This window comes from Silurus meridionalis, chromosome 24 (assembly GCF_014805685.1).
Source record: "Silurus meridionalis isolate SWU-2019-XX chromosome 24, ASM1480568v1, whole genome shotgun sequence".
Taxonomy (NCBI): Eukaryota; Metazoa; Chordata; class Actinopteri; order Siluriformes; family Siluridae; genus Silurus; species Silurus meridionalis.
In genome coordinates, this window is record NC_060907.1 from 12,424,168 (window position 1) to 12,445,272 (window position 21,105).

The 21,105-nt window shown below is 39.1% G+C and overlaps 1 protein-coding gene across 4 annotated transcripts; it reads left to right on the forward strand.

The window, feature by feature from the left end:
* The first annotated feature begins 4 nt into the window (after positions 1 to 4).
* tsga10 (testis specific, 10) lies at positions 5 to 20,127 on the forward strand. Of its 4 annotated transcripts, XM_046837643.1 has the most exons (20): positions 5 to 125; positions 1,701 to 1,766; positions 1,879 to 2,014; positions 2,190 to 2,320; positions 2,443 to 2,598; positions 2,926 to 3,105; positions 4,810 to 4,887; positions 5,426 to 5,577; positions 6,208 to 6,323; positions 6,809 to 6,963; positions 7,663 to 7,718; positions 8,204 to 8,372; positions 8,801 to 8,911; positions 10,559 to 10,639; positions 12,158 to 12,253; positions 15,883 to 16,050; positions 16,606 to 16,766; positions 17,312 to 17,416; positions 19,611 to 19,787; positions 20,008 to 20,127. In XM_046837643.1, the coding sequence occupies exons 1-20, from the start codon at positions 93 to 95 to the stop codon at positions 20,036 to 20,038; spliced, it is 2,358 nt and encodes a 785-aa protein (XP_046693599.1). In that variant the 5' UTR covers positions 5 to 92; the 3' UTR covers positions 20,039 to 20,127. The 4 variants fall into 4 exon arrangements, with proteins under 4 accessions (XP_046693599.1, XP_046693596.1, XP_046693598.1 ...); XM_046837640.1 differs by lacking the exon at positions 10,559 to 10,639 and having other exon boundaries at positions 8,171 to 8,372; positions 12,143 to 12,253; XM_046837642.1 differs by lacking the exon at positions 10,559 to 10,639 and having other exon boundaries at positions 12,143 to 12,253.
* Positions 20,128 to 21,105: the final 978 nt, after the last annotated feature.

Here is a 21,105-nt window from a genome sequence, read left to right on the forward strand (position 1 = left end):
TCGAGAAAGGCTCGCACGTGACAGCACCGTGCAGAGACACCCAGTGAAAAAAAGGAAATTATTGCCATAAAAGATTGTATTTTCCGGTTTCTATGGCTGAATTAACTAACAAAGACAAAAATAAGGTAAGAATGAATATCATAATCGTTATTACTCAAGTTTTAAATAACATTATACTGTAAATACGCATTTTTTTTACTTTTTTATTATTAATAGTTAGTGAGGGAAAATAGAAAGGAGATGTTTAGGGTGATAGGAGTGAAAGTTATAAAGTCTTCTGTATAATAATAATGATTTTATTCAGTATTTTTGACCTGTTTATTTCTATTACAAGTAATAATTATCATAAAATTGTTCAGGATTGTCTGTATTATCATTTACGTCGTCAAGGCAACGGGAATACAAGTTTGACAAATAAAGAGTCCTCTGATTGGTCCTGCTCTTTCAGACGTCATTTCCGGTGGTTTAATGCTAAAGCCGGATTGGTCAGGGGTTAATCAGAGTTGTTTCATTCACTCGGACTCGACATGTGTGAGCTCTTTAACTCTTTTATTAAATATGCAGACTGCGGTGTAAAAGGTAAAAACCCTTTTATTCACAACAGAAATATTCACAATCTGGCTTTGGAATGTCTGATGTTTCCAAACCTAAAGAAACCAGCAGAACAACATGAAGGCAGATGTATTACTTATTTATTTAAGCCATATTAATTTTTACATGACAGGACTTGTTTTAATTCATTATTTAATGAATGTCAATTAATATCAATTATATTCAGTAGACTTAAATGACGTGATTTATTCAAACGTATGAATCAAACCGCGTCCTACCAACAGCAAAGTGATTTACCGTTGCCATAACAACCATTCTTGAGTTCACTTCAAAGGTGTTCCAGGAAAAAAAAATTATAATAATATATATTATATGTTTTTTGGGAGTTAGTTAGTTTACCTTTGTTACATACAAAAAAAGCTAGCTCATACTTGCGCACACGTGACTATAAATACTTGTGAATTCATGAGCTCGCGAAATAGACACGACATAGCTGAAGGTGATGAAGAAGGATTAAAGCAGGGCTTGAGAGCAGAGAAATCCAGCAGGGGGCGCTAAAGGATTACAGACCATCGCAAGTTGAGCAACACACCCCTGCTGAGCAGGTGCTCTATGGTTTTGGAAACCACCAAGTTCATATGAAACATTTTTCACCCTGGCCTTTAAAGCAAACAAACCCTGATGTTCTACAGTCCCTTATACAATAAATATAACTAATGTTTGATCAGCTTTGAATCTCGAAACACGATTGGTTTGAAGACATTGATCAACTTTGTACAACAGCAGCTCAGACAGAAGTTTCAGCTTTATGGTTTATTTCAGTGCATTCGTAGTAATATTTTATTACTGCTGTAGTCGCAGCGTTTGAAAACATCCTGTTTTTCAGTGTACCACTGGCATTTGGATCTTTAATGTATATACCATATATCCCCCATAATTGCATGATTAATTGTTTTCAATTTCTCTTCATTTGAATAATTAACTACATAATTATCTGAATTTTTGATTTAGAGTCGAATATTATTCATTTTCTAACTTTGACTATCAAACAATTTTATTGATTTCTGATGTTAGAATTTTAAACACCTACACTGAAAACAGCACCTTAAGTGAGATCACGGTTCATGTTCCACCTTGTCTCTTCACAGTGTGTTGCTGTAAATATAGACCAGAAGATCACATCACAGAACCAACCTGCCAGCATTTCTTCTCCTGTAAGCACATTTCCAATCACAGTCATCTTTATATGATCGGAGTGACATATTTAACATTTCGCCGATTTGTAACCTGTAACCTTGTAATTTCCTTCCCACCTACACCTTGAAGAAGGTAAAAATCGAGTCTTCACAGCTGGATGAGGATGACCAAAAGAACCAGCTGAGCTCTGAGTTGGATCAGAAGGACGATCTCCAGACTCTGCTCAAGCAGCTGCACACAAAAGTGGAGAATCTGTGTCTCACAGGTATGCACGTTCCCCTAGCATGTTCATTTGGCCATTGGTCTGGCTTGAAACTCCCTGGCTCAACGTTTTGCTTTTCTTACCAGTGCTGGTGTCTGTAGAGTTTTTTTTATCCGTATACCTGTCCCTAGTATATGATGTGGAAAGCAAAAATAATGCACTGACTATTCTCTTTCAGAAAGTACACAAGTTGCAGACAACACAGTGACGCGTGGCCGTGATCGTTACAGTTTAGAGGAAGCTGAAAGAATGAAGAGCACACAGAAGTCTCGGAGGTCAACTAGCCCTCTTCGGCAGCCCCCTGTGAAGGTAACTTGACTTGAGACAGGAGTAGAACACCATGATGATTGAGCGAAGTGTTGCAGGGTTTTAATAAATGCAACAGGATCCAGCCTTGTTTCCTCCATATCTGCATCTGTGTGTGTTACAAGGGAGGTACCTATGACTCAGAGATGATGAGAGCACTGAGAGAGAGGGACGAGATGCAAAGCATGCTGGATAAGTACGAGCGCCACCTTTCAGAGATCCAAGCCAACGTTCGGGTGCTTACAGCCGAGCGAGACAAGATTAAAAATCATTATCAGCAGGTATCACATATGACATCACACTCAGATCTACTAAAATCCAATATGTATTCGTTTAGTTTTATTGTAGACATGATCAGTCAGTCTTTTTCTTTCAAACATGTTGTGATGCATCCTCAGCCTCTTGCTTAGAATGATTGTCTTAGTGATTAAATTATATTCAAATAAGGCAATAGTCTCCAGCATAAATTCTTTAATTCATCATCAATAACCGCTTCATCCAGATTATTGAAGTATTATGAATACTTGATTATGAATAAATGGATTTTTTTTTTCACAAAGTAAAAACTAAAATGACCAGACACTTACCAGACATACTACTGCTTGCAGGCTCAGTTAGAGATAGCGGGCCTTCGCCGTGAGGTGTTGAAATCAAAGATTTCTCAGGGAAACAAATACAGCGCGACAGCTCAGAGTATCCTGAAACGCCTGGAGTCCGATAGAGAGGAGGCAACGTCCGATCTTCATCGCATGAGCACAGAGAGAGACAGCCTGAGAGAGAGACTCAAGGTAGGGCATTCAGTGAAAAAGAGCTGAAGAATGGGATTCACTGTAGGACACTGCGAGATTGACTTCTAGAGAGAAATATTTTGTACATTGTACAACTGTACAACTGTACAATGGCTTGTCATCAGGGTGGGCCAAGGCCAAAATAATAAACAAAAAAAGTTTAGAAGCTTCCTTACCTGAAAGAAAATATACAAAAATACAATGAGCTTCCCTAACTCCCTACTACAAAACAGAGAACAACAATTCCCACCCCAAAGGAAATGGCAGCCACAACCCCTACTGCCAGTAAACTAGGTGAATATGTACAGTGGTATCTATCTACAGAAAAGGTAACCAAGTCCAAAAGGGCAAATCAAGCTCAGGGTCATAGTCAAAAAGCAGAACCTTAAATTGCTAAGCCAAACAAAATCCACTACTACTACTACTAATCCACAACAACTAATACTAATACTACTACTACTACTACTACTAATACTACTACTACTATTACTATTACTACTACTACTATTACTATTACTACTAATACTACTACTGATACTACTACTACTAATACTGATACCATTATTACTACTACTACTACTACTACTACTACTACTACTACTACTACTATTACTACTACTACTACTACCACTACTACTACTACTACCACTACTACTACTACTACTACTACTATTACTACTACTACTACCACTACTACTACTACTATTACTACTACTACTACTACTACTATTACTATTACTACTACTACTACTACTATTACTACTACTACTAATACTACTACTGATACTATTACTACTACTACTACCACTACTACTAATACTATTACTACTACTACTACTGAAACTAATACTATTACTACTACTACTATTACTACTACTACTACTACTACTACTACTACTGAAACTAATACTATTACTACTACTACTACTACACCACACCATCTCCACAACAACAACCATCCTCCCAGTGGCTTCTCTTCCTCTTCCTTAAATAGAGGCATCAGCTATGAGGTTATTAATTGGAGGCGGGACCAAGGCAGTCTCGGGCAGACTGGAAACTCCGGGTGGGAATGGGACCTGCACACAACACAACATACATAGAAACATAAGGGTTTTAACAACATTACTTTAAAATAAGGTTAAAGAAGTACTTACTTTTGATAATTTCACAGACACCGACTAATTGATTATTGCTAACAAAATGCATTAGTTCATGGTGGCAGCCAGGTTTTTTTCTCGTCCCTACTGAATTATGAACTTTCAAGTTCATAATTCTGATTTCATGCATTTAAGCATTTCGTGTGAAGAACAGAGAATTAAAATATTATATTAATTAATTACTATTAATATAGAGTTGGACTGTAATTGCTACAGTTACAATTTTTAAATAGGGCTGCAAGTTCTATGAAGAGTTGCTATGTGCTATGTGCTCTTCATAGCAAGTGCTATGAAGAGTTTTGCATCCAAGAGTCTCATTAGTTTTTCTTTGCCCTGTCGTTACTGGCTCACTCATTACGGATAAACATATAGTAGACAATGCCCATTTTTAAAAGAGCTATACAATAAAATGTTATTAAATCGATTATTTACATTTCAAAGGAAAAAATAAAAGTTATATATGTGTATGTACGGGTTGTTTTCAGTGTGTGGGTTTGTGCATATGTAGTGTTTTCAAATTTGAATATATTCCTGTGTGTTGTTTCAGATCTCTAAGGAAACAGCGATTAGTGAGAGGGCTCACTTGGAGCAGAGGGTGGAAGACATGCAGAATGCTTTACTGACAGTAAGATGTGTTTAAACACAGCCGAGTTCAGTACAGTGAAGGAGCTGAACTGTATACACTTGTATACGCTGTATACAACTGACTTGAGATCAGAGACCAGATAAACACTGTAAATAAAATGTTAGAAACCCAGTATTAAAGGAAGTAACTAAGGTCAGAGAAGATATTCCACTGACTTCCACAAACACTATGATGTAATTGCAGAGAAAACAAAAGTCATGTCAAGCCTGTGATTGGTCATTACAAACAAGGCGTGCACAAGCTGGCAGTCTTTTTTGATGTATTGTGGAAAACTGTCACGTGACGTATGTGACTTGTGACATGTTATGCAACCTTATAAGTTTAAGAAACACACTCATCATCTCTGCAAAACAAGTATCCAGAGGGTATAACTCTTAAAATTGTTATATTTAAATCAAGGCTAAGCACATAAATAATTGCCTAATTGTGATCAGACTCTTATTTACAGATGCACTTTGATTTATTGTAAAATACCTTGCTAGACCCTTTTGGTGTTAAACTTGATATGTGTGCACAGCTGGAACAGGAGCGGGCTGAACAGAATAGCAGAGAGGCGCAGATGAGGGAAACTATAATGTGTCTGGAGGATCAGGTGAACACGCTGGGCAGAAAGCTCACTGCTGCTGATGGGGAACTCAGCTGCCTCAAGAATGAATGCAGCACGCTCAGGTTAACATTAATATAAATACATTTAGAAGAAGTTGCTGTTTATGGTAGCCCTCACTGGTTTATTTAATTGGATGATTTTAAGTTTTCTGTTTCAGAAGTGCATGAAAGTATAGTCTGTTTATTAGTAACAGTAAAGTAGTTTATTTCTTTGGTTATTGTTATTTCTAGCCTACATGATAGATTTAATCAACTGTTGTTTAGGCATGGTTTTTAGGGTTTTTCATGTACCTGAAAAGATCATCCTTCTCTCTCTCTCTCTCTCTCTCTCTCTCTCTCTCTCTCTCTCTCTCTCTCTCTAAGTGCTTATTAATCATATTACTGCATCATCTTCTAATTTCGGTTTACACACACACATGGTTTAACACAAAGGATATACAAGATGTACAAGTTTGCTGCAACCTGCAACGTACATTTTTACCTTTCCATTAATCTGATAATTGAATTATGTTTAACATATACATAGGCAACTATAAATAATAAATCAAACCTAATACCCAGGAAATGTAAACTTCTTGGCTTCCCAGGCTACAAATCAGTTACCAAACAGTCTTTGTCATGGCTAGAGTATGGAAATGGATTTCGTGACTCTTGCAGTCAAGGAGCTCATTCTTTTTCCTGTTACTTTGGCAGGCTTTCTAACACACAAACAGACGGTACTCTGAGTGAGACCCAGAGGCGTCTGATTAACAGGATTGGAGACCTGCAGCGAGTTCAAAGAAAGAATAAACAGCTGGATGAAAAGAACGGTAAGGTTTTTTCATTATGAGGATGAGGTAGAGGTGACACTTGCCCTATATTCTGTTGTATCTTATACGACACAAAAAAATCCAATAAGATAATTTATGGCAGAACCTTAAATATCAGGCTTCCATTGAAGAAAATATTCTTGGGGTTTCCAACACAGTGGTTCATTTGTGCTACTCATGAGTGGTTTATTTACAATGCAGTATGCCCAATGAGTTTAGCTATTTATAGTCCAAGTGCATATTGCAGACTTTTTATTGTAGCTATACGTAAATTATGTCTGTATGTATTGTTAAAATAGATAATATATAAAATCCTGAATAAACTCTGGCCCTTTTTCTAACTGATTTATAATTCACAGGTTCCCTGAAGTAGCAAGAATGTTTAGAAAAAAATAAAACTGATTCCTACATAGATGTAAAAACCCTTAACCTCTTTGATTCATAGTGGTGTATATGTTATTCACAGTGTGTATACATATGTGTAGATGCTTTGCTGAATGAGGTAACAGTTCTCAAGGAAGAGCTTAATATGCTGAAGAACACCCTTTCTGAACTGAGCCAGCACAGAGATGCTCTACAGGAACAGCTTGAGAGAAAGAATGACATGCTCTCCTCTACTAACAGAGAGCTGGATGACAAGGTAACCACGCATTCCCACACATAAACACATACTAATATAAAGAAATGTAATATAACAGAAGATTATGGAATTTATTAATTGAATTACAATGAGTTGATAAGATTAGAAATATCAGCATAAAATACAAAAAAACAATAAAATGTTATTCCTCTTTATACCACTATTGAATTCTTCATTCTGGCTGGTCAAATTAATTTGCTGATACATGTTCTTTAACAAGACTTTGCAGCTATAATTCATATCACAGGTTTATAATAATGTTCTTGTTCTTGTCATGTCTATAGTAACATATCAGCCAGAAGAACTTATAAATTTTGATGCTCCACATGATCAAGTTAAAATGAGTAATTATCGATATAGTATCTGTTTTTTTTAGCATTTTTCCATGGGAGTCGACAGGGTTAGTGCTTTGTAACTGTCTGTGATGAAGAGATAACTTTAGGTTTTCCACCTGCATCAAAGTCTCCAGGATGATGGAGGATTTTTTTTTATAAATAATATGAAAATGTTAGTATTGGCAAATCATTGTTTTGCAAATAATCTTGTTTTCTGTCAGTCCATGTCACATCACCCAGTCCAAAATGTATTGTTCACTGTGACAGATGAGAAAATGTTAATATACACACTAGTCCGCAAATATATTAAATAGGCTAGTATTTACCTTTTATAGTTCTATTCATAATTTTCCACTGCTTTCAGGAAAACTCCATCGACAATATGAACATACAGATCAGAGATCTGGAAGCGACTCTAGAGTAAGTATAAATCGATAACATTCTAACATTTAAAAAGAACAGTGATATTCAGTGATGTTTATTTTATTTTAAAATCTTAGTGCAATTTTTTTTTTCCTGCTTTGATTTTGGTCCTGAAGTACAACTTGGTACCTAAACCTAAACACCTACTGTATGTAAATATCATAATTAAAAAAAAAGACTTTATTCTTTATATTCATCCTTTAGAAAAAAATCCATAGTGTATAGTGTGTTTGGACTGCCATATGTAACCATTCAAAGTCTATTATTCATTTTTCTCCTTAAAGCACTGTGTAGTATTCATTTTTTTTATATAAACAGCATACAGTAATATCTGTGGTGAATTCCCTTGTATTAATTTAGTACACAGTTAGATTGTTTTAAACTCACTGTACAATGAAAATTAGGCTGTTTGTATTGTGTGTTCATGGGAATTAAATATGCTACAACAGTGACATCATATATTCCATGAATTATGACACCAGATCTGCAAATAAGACAGTGAGCAGCAGAGATCGAGATTTGGATATCATGAGGAGAAAGCTGGTGGATTCGGCAGATGATCTAAATGCTGTGCTGAAGCTCAAAGACGCTACGCTGAGAGATAAAGCAAAGCTCAGGGACGAGCTGGACCGAGTATGTCTAGACAACAAGGTCAGAGGAAAGCTTTAATGCTGTTTGAGATGGAGATGTTTATTAAGCATGTTTGGGAGGAGTTTTATCATATTCAGCAGCTGAGGGCCTCATTGGGAATGAAACTAATTGCATTTTGTCCATAAGAGAATGAAAAAAGAGAGTCTGATGAATGAACAGTTAAAAGAAATTGATTACATCTGTTGTAACATAAGTAATAATAGGAGCTTGCTTTACTAACATTCACAGAAATTGATGAATTGCATGATGTGTTTTTTATTAAAAATAAAATTTATTTAGAATGTTTTCTATCCTGGCACCCAATGTATTTTTCAGTATAGGCTCCAGATCCATAATGACCAGAATAAACAGTTGAAGATGAATGACTAAACCAAAATGTATTAGATTGTGGATATTATGTAACATCATTTGCATTCTCTTTGTTTTAGGCTTTGCAGTTCAAGGTAGAAGAGGCTGCTAATGAGATTGAAGTTTTGGAACGGAAAGTGCAAAACTATGTGTCTGTAATCTCCAGTATGGAAGACCAACTGTCCTCTAAGGTATTAAACACAACCAGTTGCATAGGGCAATTTTAGGCTTTATATCTGCATTACGTTATCTCCAAATAAATTGTCTCTAGGGTACGTATTTTACCCTAGTTCCCTGAGGGAATGAGACGCTGCGTCTGAACACTTTGGGAACGCATCTGTGTTGTCCATGCTCGAAATAATGTGTGTAATCACTCAAAATTGGAGGCAGGTTGTCACCGGCAGGGTGACGTCACGACCAGGAGGTATAAAACGCACATGAAGTGAAGCCGGCATCAGCTTCTGTAACCGAGAAGGAAGCGCCGATAGGACACCGGAGGTGTGGCATAGAGAAACAGCGTCTCATTCCCTCAGGAAACTAGGATAACATAAGTAACCTAGAGACATTCCCTTTCAGCAACTCAAGCTGCGTCTAAACACTTTGGGAACGAGAGTCCAATACCACCACACTGACCAGTCCCTGACTAGTGTGAAAGAGCACAGCGATGTCAACGGAAAGAGGTGCCAGGAGTTGCACAGGTCAAGGTTGTAAAACCTGACAAAGGTGAGCATTGTGGACCAGCCTGCAGCTTCACAGAGGTCTTGGCGGGACACTCCAGAGGACCAAGCCTTAGAGGCTGCCACACTCAGGGTCGAGTGCGCACTGACCCTGAATGAAGCAGGGAGACCAAAGGACACGTAAGAGTATACAATAGCGCCAATAATCCATACGCTGAGTCTGCTTATGAGCAGGAAGGCCTCAGCTCAGGGCCGTAGCAGTTGAACAATTGTTCCGACTTCCTCCAAGGACTTGTCCTGTGGACATAACAGTTCTCGGACTGGGCACAGCCGGTTTAATCTCTCCTGGTCTGGGGACTGGAATGGAGATAGATTAAATGCCTGGAGCAGGGGGCCACAGAGAGGGCCTGTAGATCACCTACTCTGTGGCCCCCTCCTTTCTGGAGTTCACTCCAGGCATGGCCAGTGCCTTACTGCACCCTAGAGCGGGTTACGTCCCCAAGGTGCCCTCGGTCATCCCACAACCTGTCAGGCTCCAGCCATTCAATCCATCTCCATTCCAGGGGGTGTTCGGTCCGCTAACCACAGGCAGCCTGACCACCACGGGGCTACCAGGAGGAGACAGACTTTGTCCTAGCGAACTCTCTCCAGAACTCCCGGAAGCAGCACGACAGGGGGGAAGGTGTATGTATCCTTTAGATCTACCGTGGAGCCTGTAATGCCGGGAACAAAAAGTGCTTGTCGAGCTTACTGGACAGAGGGGCTTAATGCTCATCGGCCGGTCAAGCTATATCCAGCTTCTGGATGGCATGTGTCACAACCTCCAGGAGCTCCTCGCTATCAGTTTCTCGAAGACTGCCTGACATGAGCGGAGCAATCGCATGGGCATGCAAGCGCAGTGCTGGCAATCGGCTTCATCGAGAGCCGATAAAGCGTGTTCCTCTCCCAAACAAGCCACACAAAGGCCCTCCGGTGACAACCTGCCTCCAATTTTGACTGATTACACACATTATTCAGAGCATGTACAGCCACGTTCCAAAAGCGTTTCAGAAAGAGAATTGTGTATGGCACTACTTTGTAAAATGCCATCCTGATCTAAAGGTATTCATAAAGACTGCAACCACTATGATTTGTCTTAACTGTTACTGTGGTTGTGAGCAGGAACGAGAGTGTAAGGAGCTGCAAGAGTGTCAGATGGAGCTCAAAGACTCAAGTTCAGAGAAGCGCAGACTCAAAGAGAGAGTAGAAAGTCTGGAGAGCAGCCTGCAAGAGGTGGGAAATAAATCACATTAAACATTTCATGAGTAATCTTTTAACATGGTTTATATCATATTGCTAAAGAATTTTTAAATCTGATTGGTTACATACCTCACTTTTAAAAAGGCTCATTAGAGACATGGGGAAATTAACATAAAAGGATATGTGAGACAAAGTGGGCAGCATGACCCACATGTCACCTTCTGCTGTAGGCAACAGATGAAATTAATCTAATTAACTACATCAACCAAGAAAAAATATGCGGATAACGAAGAGAATTTCATACCTGATTGTTCGAGGCTTAGGTTACCAATGACTGCCACAGGTATTGTTAGCCAACAGGGTACCTGTGAAAATTAGGCTACTGTTGGCCAAAGGTCAAGGTTGTAAAACCTGACAAAGGTGAGCATTGTGGACCAGCCTGCAGCTTCACAGAGGTCTTGGCGGGACACTCCAGAGGACCAAGCCTTAGAGGCTGCCACACTCAGGGTCGAGTGCGCACTGACCCTGAATGAAGCAGGAGACCAAAGGACACGTAAGAGTATACAATAGCGCCAATAATCCATACGCTGAGTCTGCTTATGAGCAGGAAGGCCTCAGCTCAGGGCCGTAGCAGTTGAACAATTGTTCCGACTTCCTCCAAGGACTTGTCCTGTGGACATAACAGTTCTCGGACTGGGCACAGCCGGTTTAATCTCTCCTGGTCTGGGGACTGGAATGGAGATAGATTAAATGCCTGGAGCAGGGGGCCACAGAGAGGGCCTGTAGATCACCTACTCTGTGGCCCCCTCCTTTCTGGAGTTCACTCCAGGCATGGCCAGTGCCTTACTGCACCCTAGAGCGGGTTACGTCCCCAAGGTGCCCTCGGTCATCCCACAACCTGTCAGGCTCCAGCCATTCAATCCATCTCCATTCCAGGGGGTGTTCGGTCCGCTAACCACAGGCCACCGCGGGGCTACCAGGAGGAGACAGACTTTGTTCTAGCGAACTCTCTCCAGAACTCCCGGAAGCAGCATGACAGGGGGGAAGGTGTACGTATCCTTTAGATCTACCGTGGAGCCTGTAATGCCGGGAACAAAAAGTGCTTGTCGAGCTTACTGGACAGAGGGGCTTAATGCTCATCGGCCGGTCAAGCTATATCCAGCTTCTGGATGGCATGTGTCACTATCAGTTTCTCGAAGACTGCCTGACGTGAGCGGAGCAATCGCATGGGCATGCAAGCGCAGTGCTGGCAATCGGCTCCATCGAGAGCCGATTAAGCGGTTTCCTCTCCCAAACAAGCCACACAAAGGCCCTCCGGTGACAACCTGCCTCCAATTTTGACTGATTACACACATTATTCAGAGCATGTACAGCCACGTTCCAAAAGCGTTCCAGAAAGAGAATTGTGTATGGCACTACTTTGTAAAATGCCATCTTGATCTAAAGGTATTCATAAAGACTGCAACCACTATGATTTGTCTTAACTGTTACTGTGGTTGTGAGCAGGAACGAGAGTGTAAGGAGCTGCAAGAGTGTCGGATGGAGCTCAAAGACTCAAGTTCAGAGAAGCGCAGACTCAAAGAGAGAGTAGAAAGTCTGGAGAGCAGCCTGCAAGAGGTGGGAAATAAATCACATTAAACATTTCATGAGTAATCTTTTAACATGGTTTATATCATATTGCTAAAGAATTTTAAAATCTGATGGTTACATATCTCACTTTTAAAAAGGCTCATTAGAGACATGGGGAAATTAACATAAAATTATATGTGAGACAAAGTGGGCACCTTCTGCTGTAGGCAACAGATGAAATTAATCTAATTAACTACATCAACCAAGAAAAAATGTGCGGATAACGAAAGAGAATTTCATACCTGATTGTTCGAGGCTTAGGTTACCAATGACTGCCACAGGTATTGTTAGCCAACAGGGTACCTGTGAAAATTAGGCTACTGTTGGCCAAAGGAGGAAAGCGAGGGAGATGTCTACAGGACAGCAGGGAAAGGTGAAGTGGAGAAGAGTGGAGGTTAGGGTTGGTACTTTAAATGTTGTTACTTTGGCTGGTAAAGAGAGAGGTAGCTGATATGATGAAGAGGAGAAAGGTAGATATGTTGTGTGTTTAGGAGACCAGGTGGAAAGGGAGTAAGGCCAGGAACATTGGAGGTGGCTTAAACTGTTCTTTTATGGTGTGGATGAAAAGAAAAATAATGTGGGGGTGATTCTGAAGGAACCATACAGTAAGAGTGTAGTGGAGGTGAAGAGAGCTTCTGATAGGGTTATGAACATGAAGCTGTTTGTTGAAGGAGTGATGAGAGAGGAGATTGGAGACTGTAAGGTGTTGGCGAAGGACAGTGTAGATAGACAGCATCGGATGGTGGTCTGTAGGATGGTTTTGGAGGTGAAGAACAAGGGGTGGAGAGTGAGGACTAAATTTAGAATAAGATGGTGAAAACTGAAGGAGAAAGACTGTAGTGTGAGTTTCAGGGAAGAGGTCAGACAGGGGCTTGGTGGTGGTGAAGATGTGCTGAATGATTGGGCAACTACTGCAGAAGTTATAAGGGTGACAGCTAGAAAGGTACTTATTTAAAGGTAAAGAGGGATGTGGCGAAAGCCAAGGAAAAAGCATATGAGGACACTAAGAAAGGAGAAAAGGATTTATACAGATTGGCCAGGCAGATGGACCGAGCTATGAGGGATGTGCTGCAAGTTAGAGCAATAAAGGATGGAGATGGAAATGTGTTGACTAATGAGGAAAGTGTGTTGAGAAGATGGAGGGGGTATTTTGAGCAACTGATGAACTAGGAAAATGTGAGAGAAAGAAGTTTGGATGGTGTGGAGATGGTATGGCAGGAAGTGGATGGGATTAGTAAGGACAGTTGGACCAGATGACATACCGGTGAAAGCGTGAAGCATGAAGATGTGCAGACCTGCAGTAACTACAGGGAAATTAAGTTGATCAGTCAAGTTATAGGAAAGAGTAGTGGAAGCCAGGCTGAGAGAAGAGGTGACCATCTGTGAGCAACAGTATGGTTTCATGCCGAAGAAGAGCACTACAGACGCATTATTTGCTTTGAGATTGTTGATGGAGAAGTATAGAGAAGGTCAGAAGGAGTTGCATTGTGTGTTTTGGATTTAGAGAAAGCATACAACAGGGTGCAAAAATAAGAGTTGTGTAAGACATGAGGAAGTCAGGTGTGTCAAAGTATGTGAGGTGGTGCAGGACATGTATGAGGACAGTGTGGCAGCAGTGAAGTGTGCAGTAGGAACGGCAGACTGGTTCAAGGTGGAGGTTGGACTGCTCTGAGCCCTTTCCTGTTTGCAGTGGTGATGGACAGGTTGACCGACAAGGTCAGACAGGAGTCTCCATGGACTATGATGTTTGCGGCTGATATTGTGATTTGTGGTGAGAGTAGGGAGCAGGTCGAGAAGAGCCTGGAAAGGTGAATGTACGCGTGATTGAGATGGTTTGGACATGTGCAGAGGAGGGACATGGGGTATATCGGTAGAAGAATGCTGAGGATAGAGCCACCAGGAAGGAGGAAAGGAGGAAGACCAAGCAGGAGGTTTATGGATGTGGTGAGGGAAGACATGCAGGTAGTTGGTTTGAGGACAGAGGCAGATGTAGAGGACAGGGGGGTATGGAGAAGGATGATCAGCTGTGGCGACCCCTAATGGGAGAAGCCGAAAGAAGAATGTTGTCACTTGTCATTTCTGTAGTAACAACTGATTCTCTGGCATACTCCTCATATTTTAAGATGAATAATAAACAAGTAAAAATAAGTGAGATTTGTCATTATCTATTCATGTGTATTTAACATTTATAAAAGAAGGTTCCAGTGTCACAGTATTGTGTAACAACCATAAAGACTATTTTGTGTTGTTATCCCCAACGTTGTGAATTATTTTTATGTACATATTATTTAATTTGCAAATAAATGGGAATTACATGAAGACATTGTATGGATTTTAAATGAATTTCACTGTTGTGTGCTAGAAGTCGACCAATTTGACCAATACCGATGACTAGGTTGGACAGTATTTGCAGATTAGTCAACCAAGTTTTTAAAATGGATACTGGATTAAACAAACAAACAAACAAACAAACAAACAGAACACTATGTAAAAAAGAACTGAACCGTATTATAAAAATACAAAATAAAAAAAGATATACTGAGTCAAATGAAATAAATGATTATATTAATGATATTAATAAATAGTGAGCAAAATAAAAGACATGCATTTAAACTGAAACAAAAAGAAGCACTCCAAATAAATAATATAATATTTAAATATATAATGAATATAAAATAAATAAATAAGAATATAATAAGACACTTTAAATAAACAGCACATGGCATCAGTGAGAGGCTGCTTTTATACTGTATAACGCAACCTGGAAAAACTATCGGTATGGATTTTGCTCCAGCCATTGGTGGACAGTAGTATTTGTAATTTGTATCTATACTTCAGTAGCTTTTTTGCATATCTGTACATTATTGAAGTATTTCCATTGGGAAGACTTTTACTTTATCTTCACTACATTTCAAAATCAAATATAATACTTTGGATTTATAAATGGATAAAATCTCAACTGGTCAAACATACAGAAGTCACCAATCAGGGTAAAGTGTGTGCTCTGTTTTAAACTTGTTTTGATTGCCGCTTTGTGGTATCTACTTATCACCAACATACAGTTCAACATCAAGCATTTTAAGAGAAATAAATAAAATAAATTCCTGACTTTAACTTACCACAACACCACTGGTCTTACTTGCACGAGTTTTTTTGCAATAGTTGAGAAAAAGGTTTTGGGTTCATGATAATTTTATTAGATATCAATTAGTATTAGACTGGTGTGCTTAGAGTAACATTACAGTCTTTTCACATAAACTGAGTTGATTGAGCTAAGAGTTTTGTGAAAAGAAAAACAAGCTAAGAGAAACATTATAGCCATAATTAATCATGGCACTTTTTTACTTTTACTCGAGTGAAAGTTTTAAGGGAGCACTTTTAATTTTACTAGAGTAATATTTTACCTACTGTATCTCTACTTTATCTCAAGTACATGGTTTGTAATCGGTGTCCACCACTGGTTCCAGCAATCAACTATTGATGCGGATTAATCGGCAAAATCGTTGAACCACGTCTACTTCTATTAAACGCATCTAGGTTGCTGGTTTGCTGCACAGAACATTAAATAGTCATAGACTTAACTGCAATACATTGGCCTCTGGCTCTCTCTCTGGCAGGCTAGGAGTGCTGAGCAGAGATGCAGTGCTGAGCTCAAACAGCTGAAATCCACACTGCTGAAACAGGAAGAAGAGCTGCGACAGGTGCAGAGCAAGCACTCACACGCACATCATGACTTGGAAAAAACCCGTGATCTCTGCGTCAGACTGGACGCTGGCAAAGAAGTGGTGCGTAACGTCACTGTCAGAACACTTACCCGCATTTCCCAAAACGTTTCATTGTTATGTGGTTGTGTGAACTTAATTTTGCATAATCTCACCCAGTTAAAATCATTTTAGTGACACAATATTGTTAAGAAACTGTTCACGAGTGATGATCTTTGACTGTCAAGCTTCTAAAACACACCAGAACAGTGCTTGTGTGGTTTTCCATTGTGCCGCGGCATTAGTTTAAGTATTAAACAGATACCTCAAGCTCTAAAGAATATACATTTAATGCAATAAATAAATAGGTTATACACTATTATATCATATCAGAAATGTATTAATACAGGAATAAATCTTGTATTATTATTATTATTGTATTATTGCATATATTATTTTTTACATGGTTTACAGCCAATATTCGGATAATATTAGGTCTCTAAACTCTAAATCAATTGATCATCAAGTAAAACCTTCAAAATATGCTGTATGTAAAGATTGTTATGAATGAATATATTTAAAAAAAATGATTTTAGCATAAATGACAGAATATTATATCCGTCTTTGTGTGTTCGTCAGGTCCAGCAGGAGCTGGAGTCATGTCGCACTGAGATGGAGCTCTTGAGGAAGCAGCTAGCAATAGAGCAAGAGAAAGAATTACACAGACAGCTGAGCTCCCAGGAGAGGCTTGTCGAGATCCAGCTCCTCAGGGACAAAATCGCTGTAGCTGACAGCAAGGCGTGAGTACAAGCTCACACACACAACCATACACGTATTGTACAAATGATGTAATTCAGCGTTAACTACTCAAAGGTTGTCAAACGGAGTCTGGATCCTCTCATGGTGTTTTCGAAAGTTATGTTTATTAGAGATGTGAATCTACATGTGGATTTTGATTAAGCTGATTATATGACTATGTCTATTAGGAAAAGCACTATAGAAATAAACACTGAAATTAAACAGAATTAAAAATGCTCTGACTAATCTCAAAAAATAAATAGCACTATGCCAAAATGTGCAGTTGGAAATGAAATATTCAGGGCTGGTTTTCAAAATGTTATTATTCACAAATTGATAGAGTTTGAAAAGTATTTGCAATAAAGCTTCTGATATTTGCTATGGAAAAGTCTATATATTGTTTATAAAAGATAAAGATTTTAGGATTACCCACATTGCTTCTCTACCCACATTGCTTCTCTAGAAATAGAAACGTTTTAGGCAACTAATAATAAAAGTGCAGTCTGTTCCATTCATTTCCATTCTGTTTTGTTTGCTCTTGTCTCAGGAGCACTCGGAGCCGAGAAATTGCTCAGTTAAGGGCGCGGTCAGCACTGTTAGAGGCTGATCTGGAGGCCACCCGGAGGCAGCTGAACATAGAGCGTGATGAAAGGTAATGTTGCTTCTTTAAAATCCACACTATTAGACTTTTTTGCATAGTGCAAATTGCAACTGTGATCAGTGAGTAAATAATACCTTGCTTTAAACATTGTAAGGATCCAATAATTAATCACAAGAAATGCAGCTATAGGAAAATAATTCAGGTATCACTTTTTAACTGATCTTCTAGTAGAGGGCATTACTATGTTTTACATTACAGAGTTTTTTTTTTAATGAATGATGTCACACCCCATTCATTTAAATGTTCACAGTTACATATCAGTGGTAGCTCAGTGGTTAAGACTTCTAACTGAAAGGTCATGAGTTTAAATCCCTGCACCACCAAATTTCCACTATTGGACCCTTAAGCAAGGTTCTGTTTACCAAATGTTTAAGTCATCATGTGGAACATGCAAGAGACAGGCTTCTGCTTCTGATATCTAAAAGTGAAAATTCCCAAATCCAGAAATCACAATGTATGATTTTTAAACTTTTTATTTGTATGATACAGCTGCAAATAAGTATTTGAACACCTGAGAAAGTCAATGTTAATATTTGGTACAGTAGCCTTTGTTAGCAATTAAAGAGATCAAACGTTTCCTGTAGTTTTTCACCAGGTTTGCACACACTGCAGGAGGGATTTTCGCCCACTCCTTCACACAGATCTTCTCTAGATCAGTCAGGTTTCTGGTCTGTCGCTGAGTAACACGGAGTTTGAGCTCCCTCCAAAGATTCTCTATTGGGTTTAGGTCTGGAGACTGGCTAGGCCATGCCAGAACCTTGATATGCTTCTTACAGAGCCACTCCTTGGTTATCCTGGCTGTGTGCTTCGGGTCATTGTCATGTTGGAAGACCCAGCCTCGACCCATCTTCAATGCTCTAACTGAGGGAAGGAGGTTGTTCCCCAAAATCTCGCAATACATGGCCCCGGTCATCCTCTCCTTAATACAGTGCAGTCGCCTGTCCCATGTGCAGAAAAACACCCCCAAAGATGATGCTACCATCCCCATGCTTCACAGTAGGGATGGTGTTCTTGGATGGTACTCATCATTCTTCTTCCTCCAAACACGTTTAGTGGAATTATGACCCAAAAGTTCTATTTTGGTCTCATCTGACCACATGACTTTCTCCCATGACTTCTCTGGATCATCCAAATGGTCATTGGCAAACTTAAGACGTGCCTGGACATGTGCTGGTTTAAGCAGGGGAACCTTCCGTGCCATGCATGATTTCAAACCATGACGCCTTAGTGTATTACCAACAGTAACCTTGGAAACGGTGGTCCCAGCTCTTTTCAGGTCATTGACCAGCTCCTCCTGTGTAGTTCTGGGCTGATTTCTCACCTTCCTTAGGATCATTGAGACCCCACGAGGTGAGATCTTGCATGGAGCCCCAGTCCGAGGGAGATTGACAGTCATGTTTAGCTTCTTCCATTTTCTAATGATTGCTCCAACAGTGGACCTTTTTTCACCAAGCTGCTTGGCAATTTCCCCGTAGCCCTTTCCAGCCTTGTGGAGGTGTACAATTTTGTCTCTAGTGTCTTTGGACAGCTCTTTGGTCTTGGCCATGTTAGAAGTTGGATTCTTACTGATTGTATGGGGTGGACAGGTGTCTTTATGCAGCTAACGACCTCAAACAGGTGCATCTAATTTAGGATAATAAATGTAGTGGAGGTGGACATTTTAAAGGCAGACTACTTTGCAAATAAATACTTATTTGCAGCTGTATCATACAAATAAATAGTTAAAAAATCATACATTGTGATTTCTGGATATTTTTTTTTAGATTATGTCTCTCACAGTGGACATGCACCTACGATGACAATTTCAGACCCCTCCATGATTTCTAAGTGGGAGAACTTGCAAAATAGCAGGATGTTCAAATACTTATTTTCCTCACTGTATGTTAAATAACATTTTGTACAAGAAAACATTACCATATCAATTTGAATAATTCAACTGTTATGATGAAGATTTAAGATAAAGTTAAACCATTAATTAATCGTTTCAGTCTATTTTATTTGTTTTCATATTTACAAGGTGTAAACTATAATTACAAGAAAAATAAACCCCAAAAAATATCAAATATATTCAGTGTTCTGAGGCAGTTTTATCAACTTATCCCTCTGTAATTAGACCTTCTAGATAATCCTAATGACTAAATTATTGTTATTGTCTTTTCTTTTTTTTGTTTACTTTGTCTCTTAGGGAACGTGCAATGAAGGAGCTGCACAGACTTGGACTCTCCTCATCCTTTTCCTCTCCAATCTTGTCCTCAACACTGCGCACTCCTCCATCCCCTGTTCGCCCTCACGCATCCTATTCACCCGAGCATTTGCCTCGCACCGGTTCTGACCACCAGCCACTGAGACGCTCATCTGACAGGTCTGTGAAGCTCACAGTGCCATTACAGCTCAGCTATTCATTTACACACAATAAAGAGCTCACCTTCAATTATTATAATTATATACATTATTGTTTAATGAACAGCAAATAAAGGTATTATAATATGAATATATTTAAATAACCCCTTTGGGCTCGTGTTATTGATCCTAAATGTGTGCCTTAGCTCAGCATTAATAAATTGTTTAATAATATTTTACAGGAGTGTGACTTTCAGAGACATGCTTGACTAAGCAGATGTGGACTGTACAGCTTTGGAAGCACATCTATCATACTGTGACACCACTGCATGACTGCTTTAATAAAGTATTTAGCATTTCAAGTTTATGTGAGTCACTGCTAAAGCCATATTTACACTGAATATCTATTGAAATATGAACGCTTTTGTGATACAACGGTGCTATTTTTTTGTACACATTTGTATTAACGTTTGAAATTCAGCTCCGCCTCCTGTTTTTTCCTTAAAGCTGTAGAAAAGATGTTTTCTATAAAATTTGCCATTAGTGATTTGTATACATATTCATAATAATTTATTATTAAATATGTATGATTTTGCATATTTAATAAAACCTTTTGATGATGTAAAATTTTTCTTCAGTGGGGAGATGCTCTCTGGTAGAAATTCATGTTGGAATATTTCTTTATTGTTTAAACAAGACCAAACCTAAGGGTGTTATATTGTTAGGCTGGAAGAACGTATGGAAACCGAAGTTTGACAGAACAGAGGTTTTTTATTAACAAAAAGGGAAAGGCAGCAAAACACAACAGACTTAGTTCCACTGAACCCAGATAAATCCACAGAAAGGTTCAACACAACAAAATACACAATCCAAGGTAGATATACAGGTTAATCCACAGGTTAATCCACAGAAGGTTAAATCCAAGAGAAAACACATTTCTAGGTAAATCCCCAGGTTTTACCTAGAAATATATACACTGGAGATCAAAATTAGAGAACAATTTATAACCAATTGAACAATTCTGAAATAATGTCAGTTTTTGTCCTGTCTATACCATGCTACCAGAACACCTTTTCCACAAAATAACTAAGGCATTTTTAAAAAAAAACATTATTTTGCAGAAAACACGTAGCATGAAAAAAGATTACAACAATATTTTCTGAAGGTTACAACAGTCAGCAATTAGTAGGAAGTGTACAGGCCTCTGCTCTGAATGACTTCAGCACATCTGCAGCCACAGGACAGCACCAGTCTCTCACACTGCTCTGGTGTGATTTTGGTCCACTCTTCTTCCAGTCTCCTCCACAATTCGGTGACTGTAGTGGGTTTCTTGGCCATAA

Coding starts and splice junctions, on each gene's coding strand:
- tsga10 (XM_046837643.1), top strand. CDS start 93: ATGGCTGAATTAACTAACAAAGACAAAAATAAG. Junction 2,321..2,442: donor TTCGGCAGCCCCCTGTGAAG/GTAACTTGACTT, acceptor GTGTGTTACAAG/GGAGGTACCTATGACTCAGA. Junction 8,373..8,800: donor GAGTATGTCTAGACAACAAG/GTCAGAGGAAAG, acceptor TCTTTGTTTTAG/GCTTTGCAGTTCAAGGTAGA.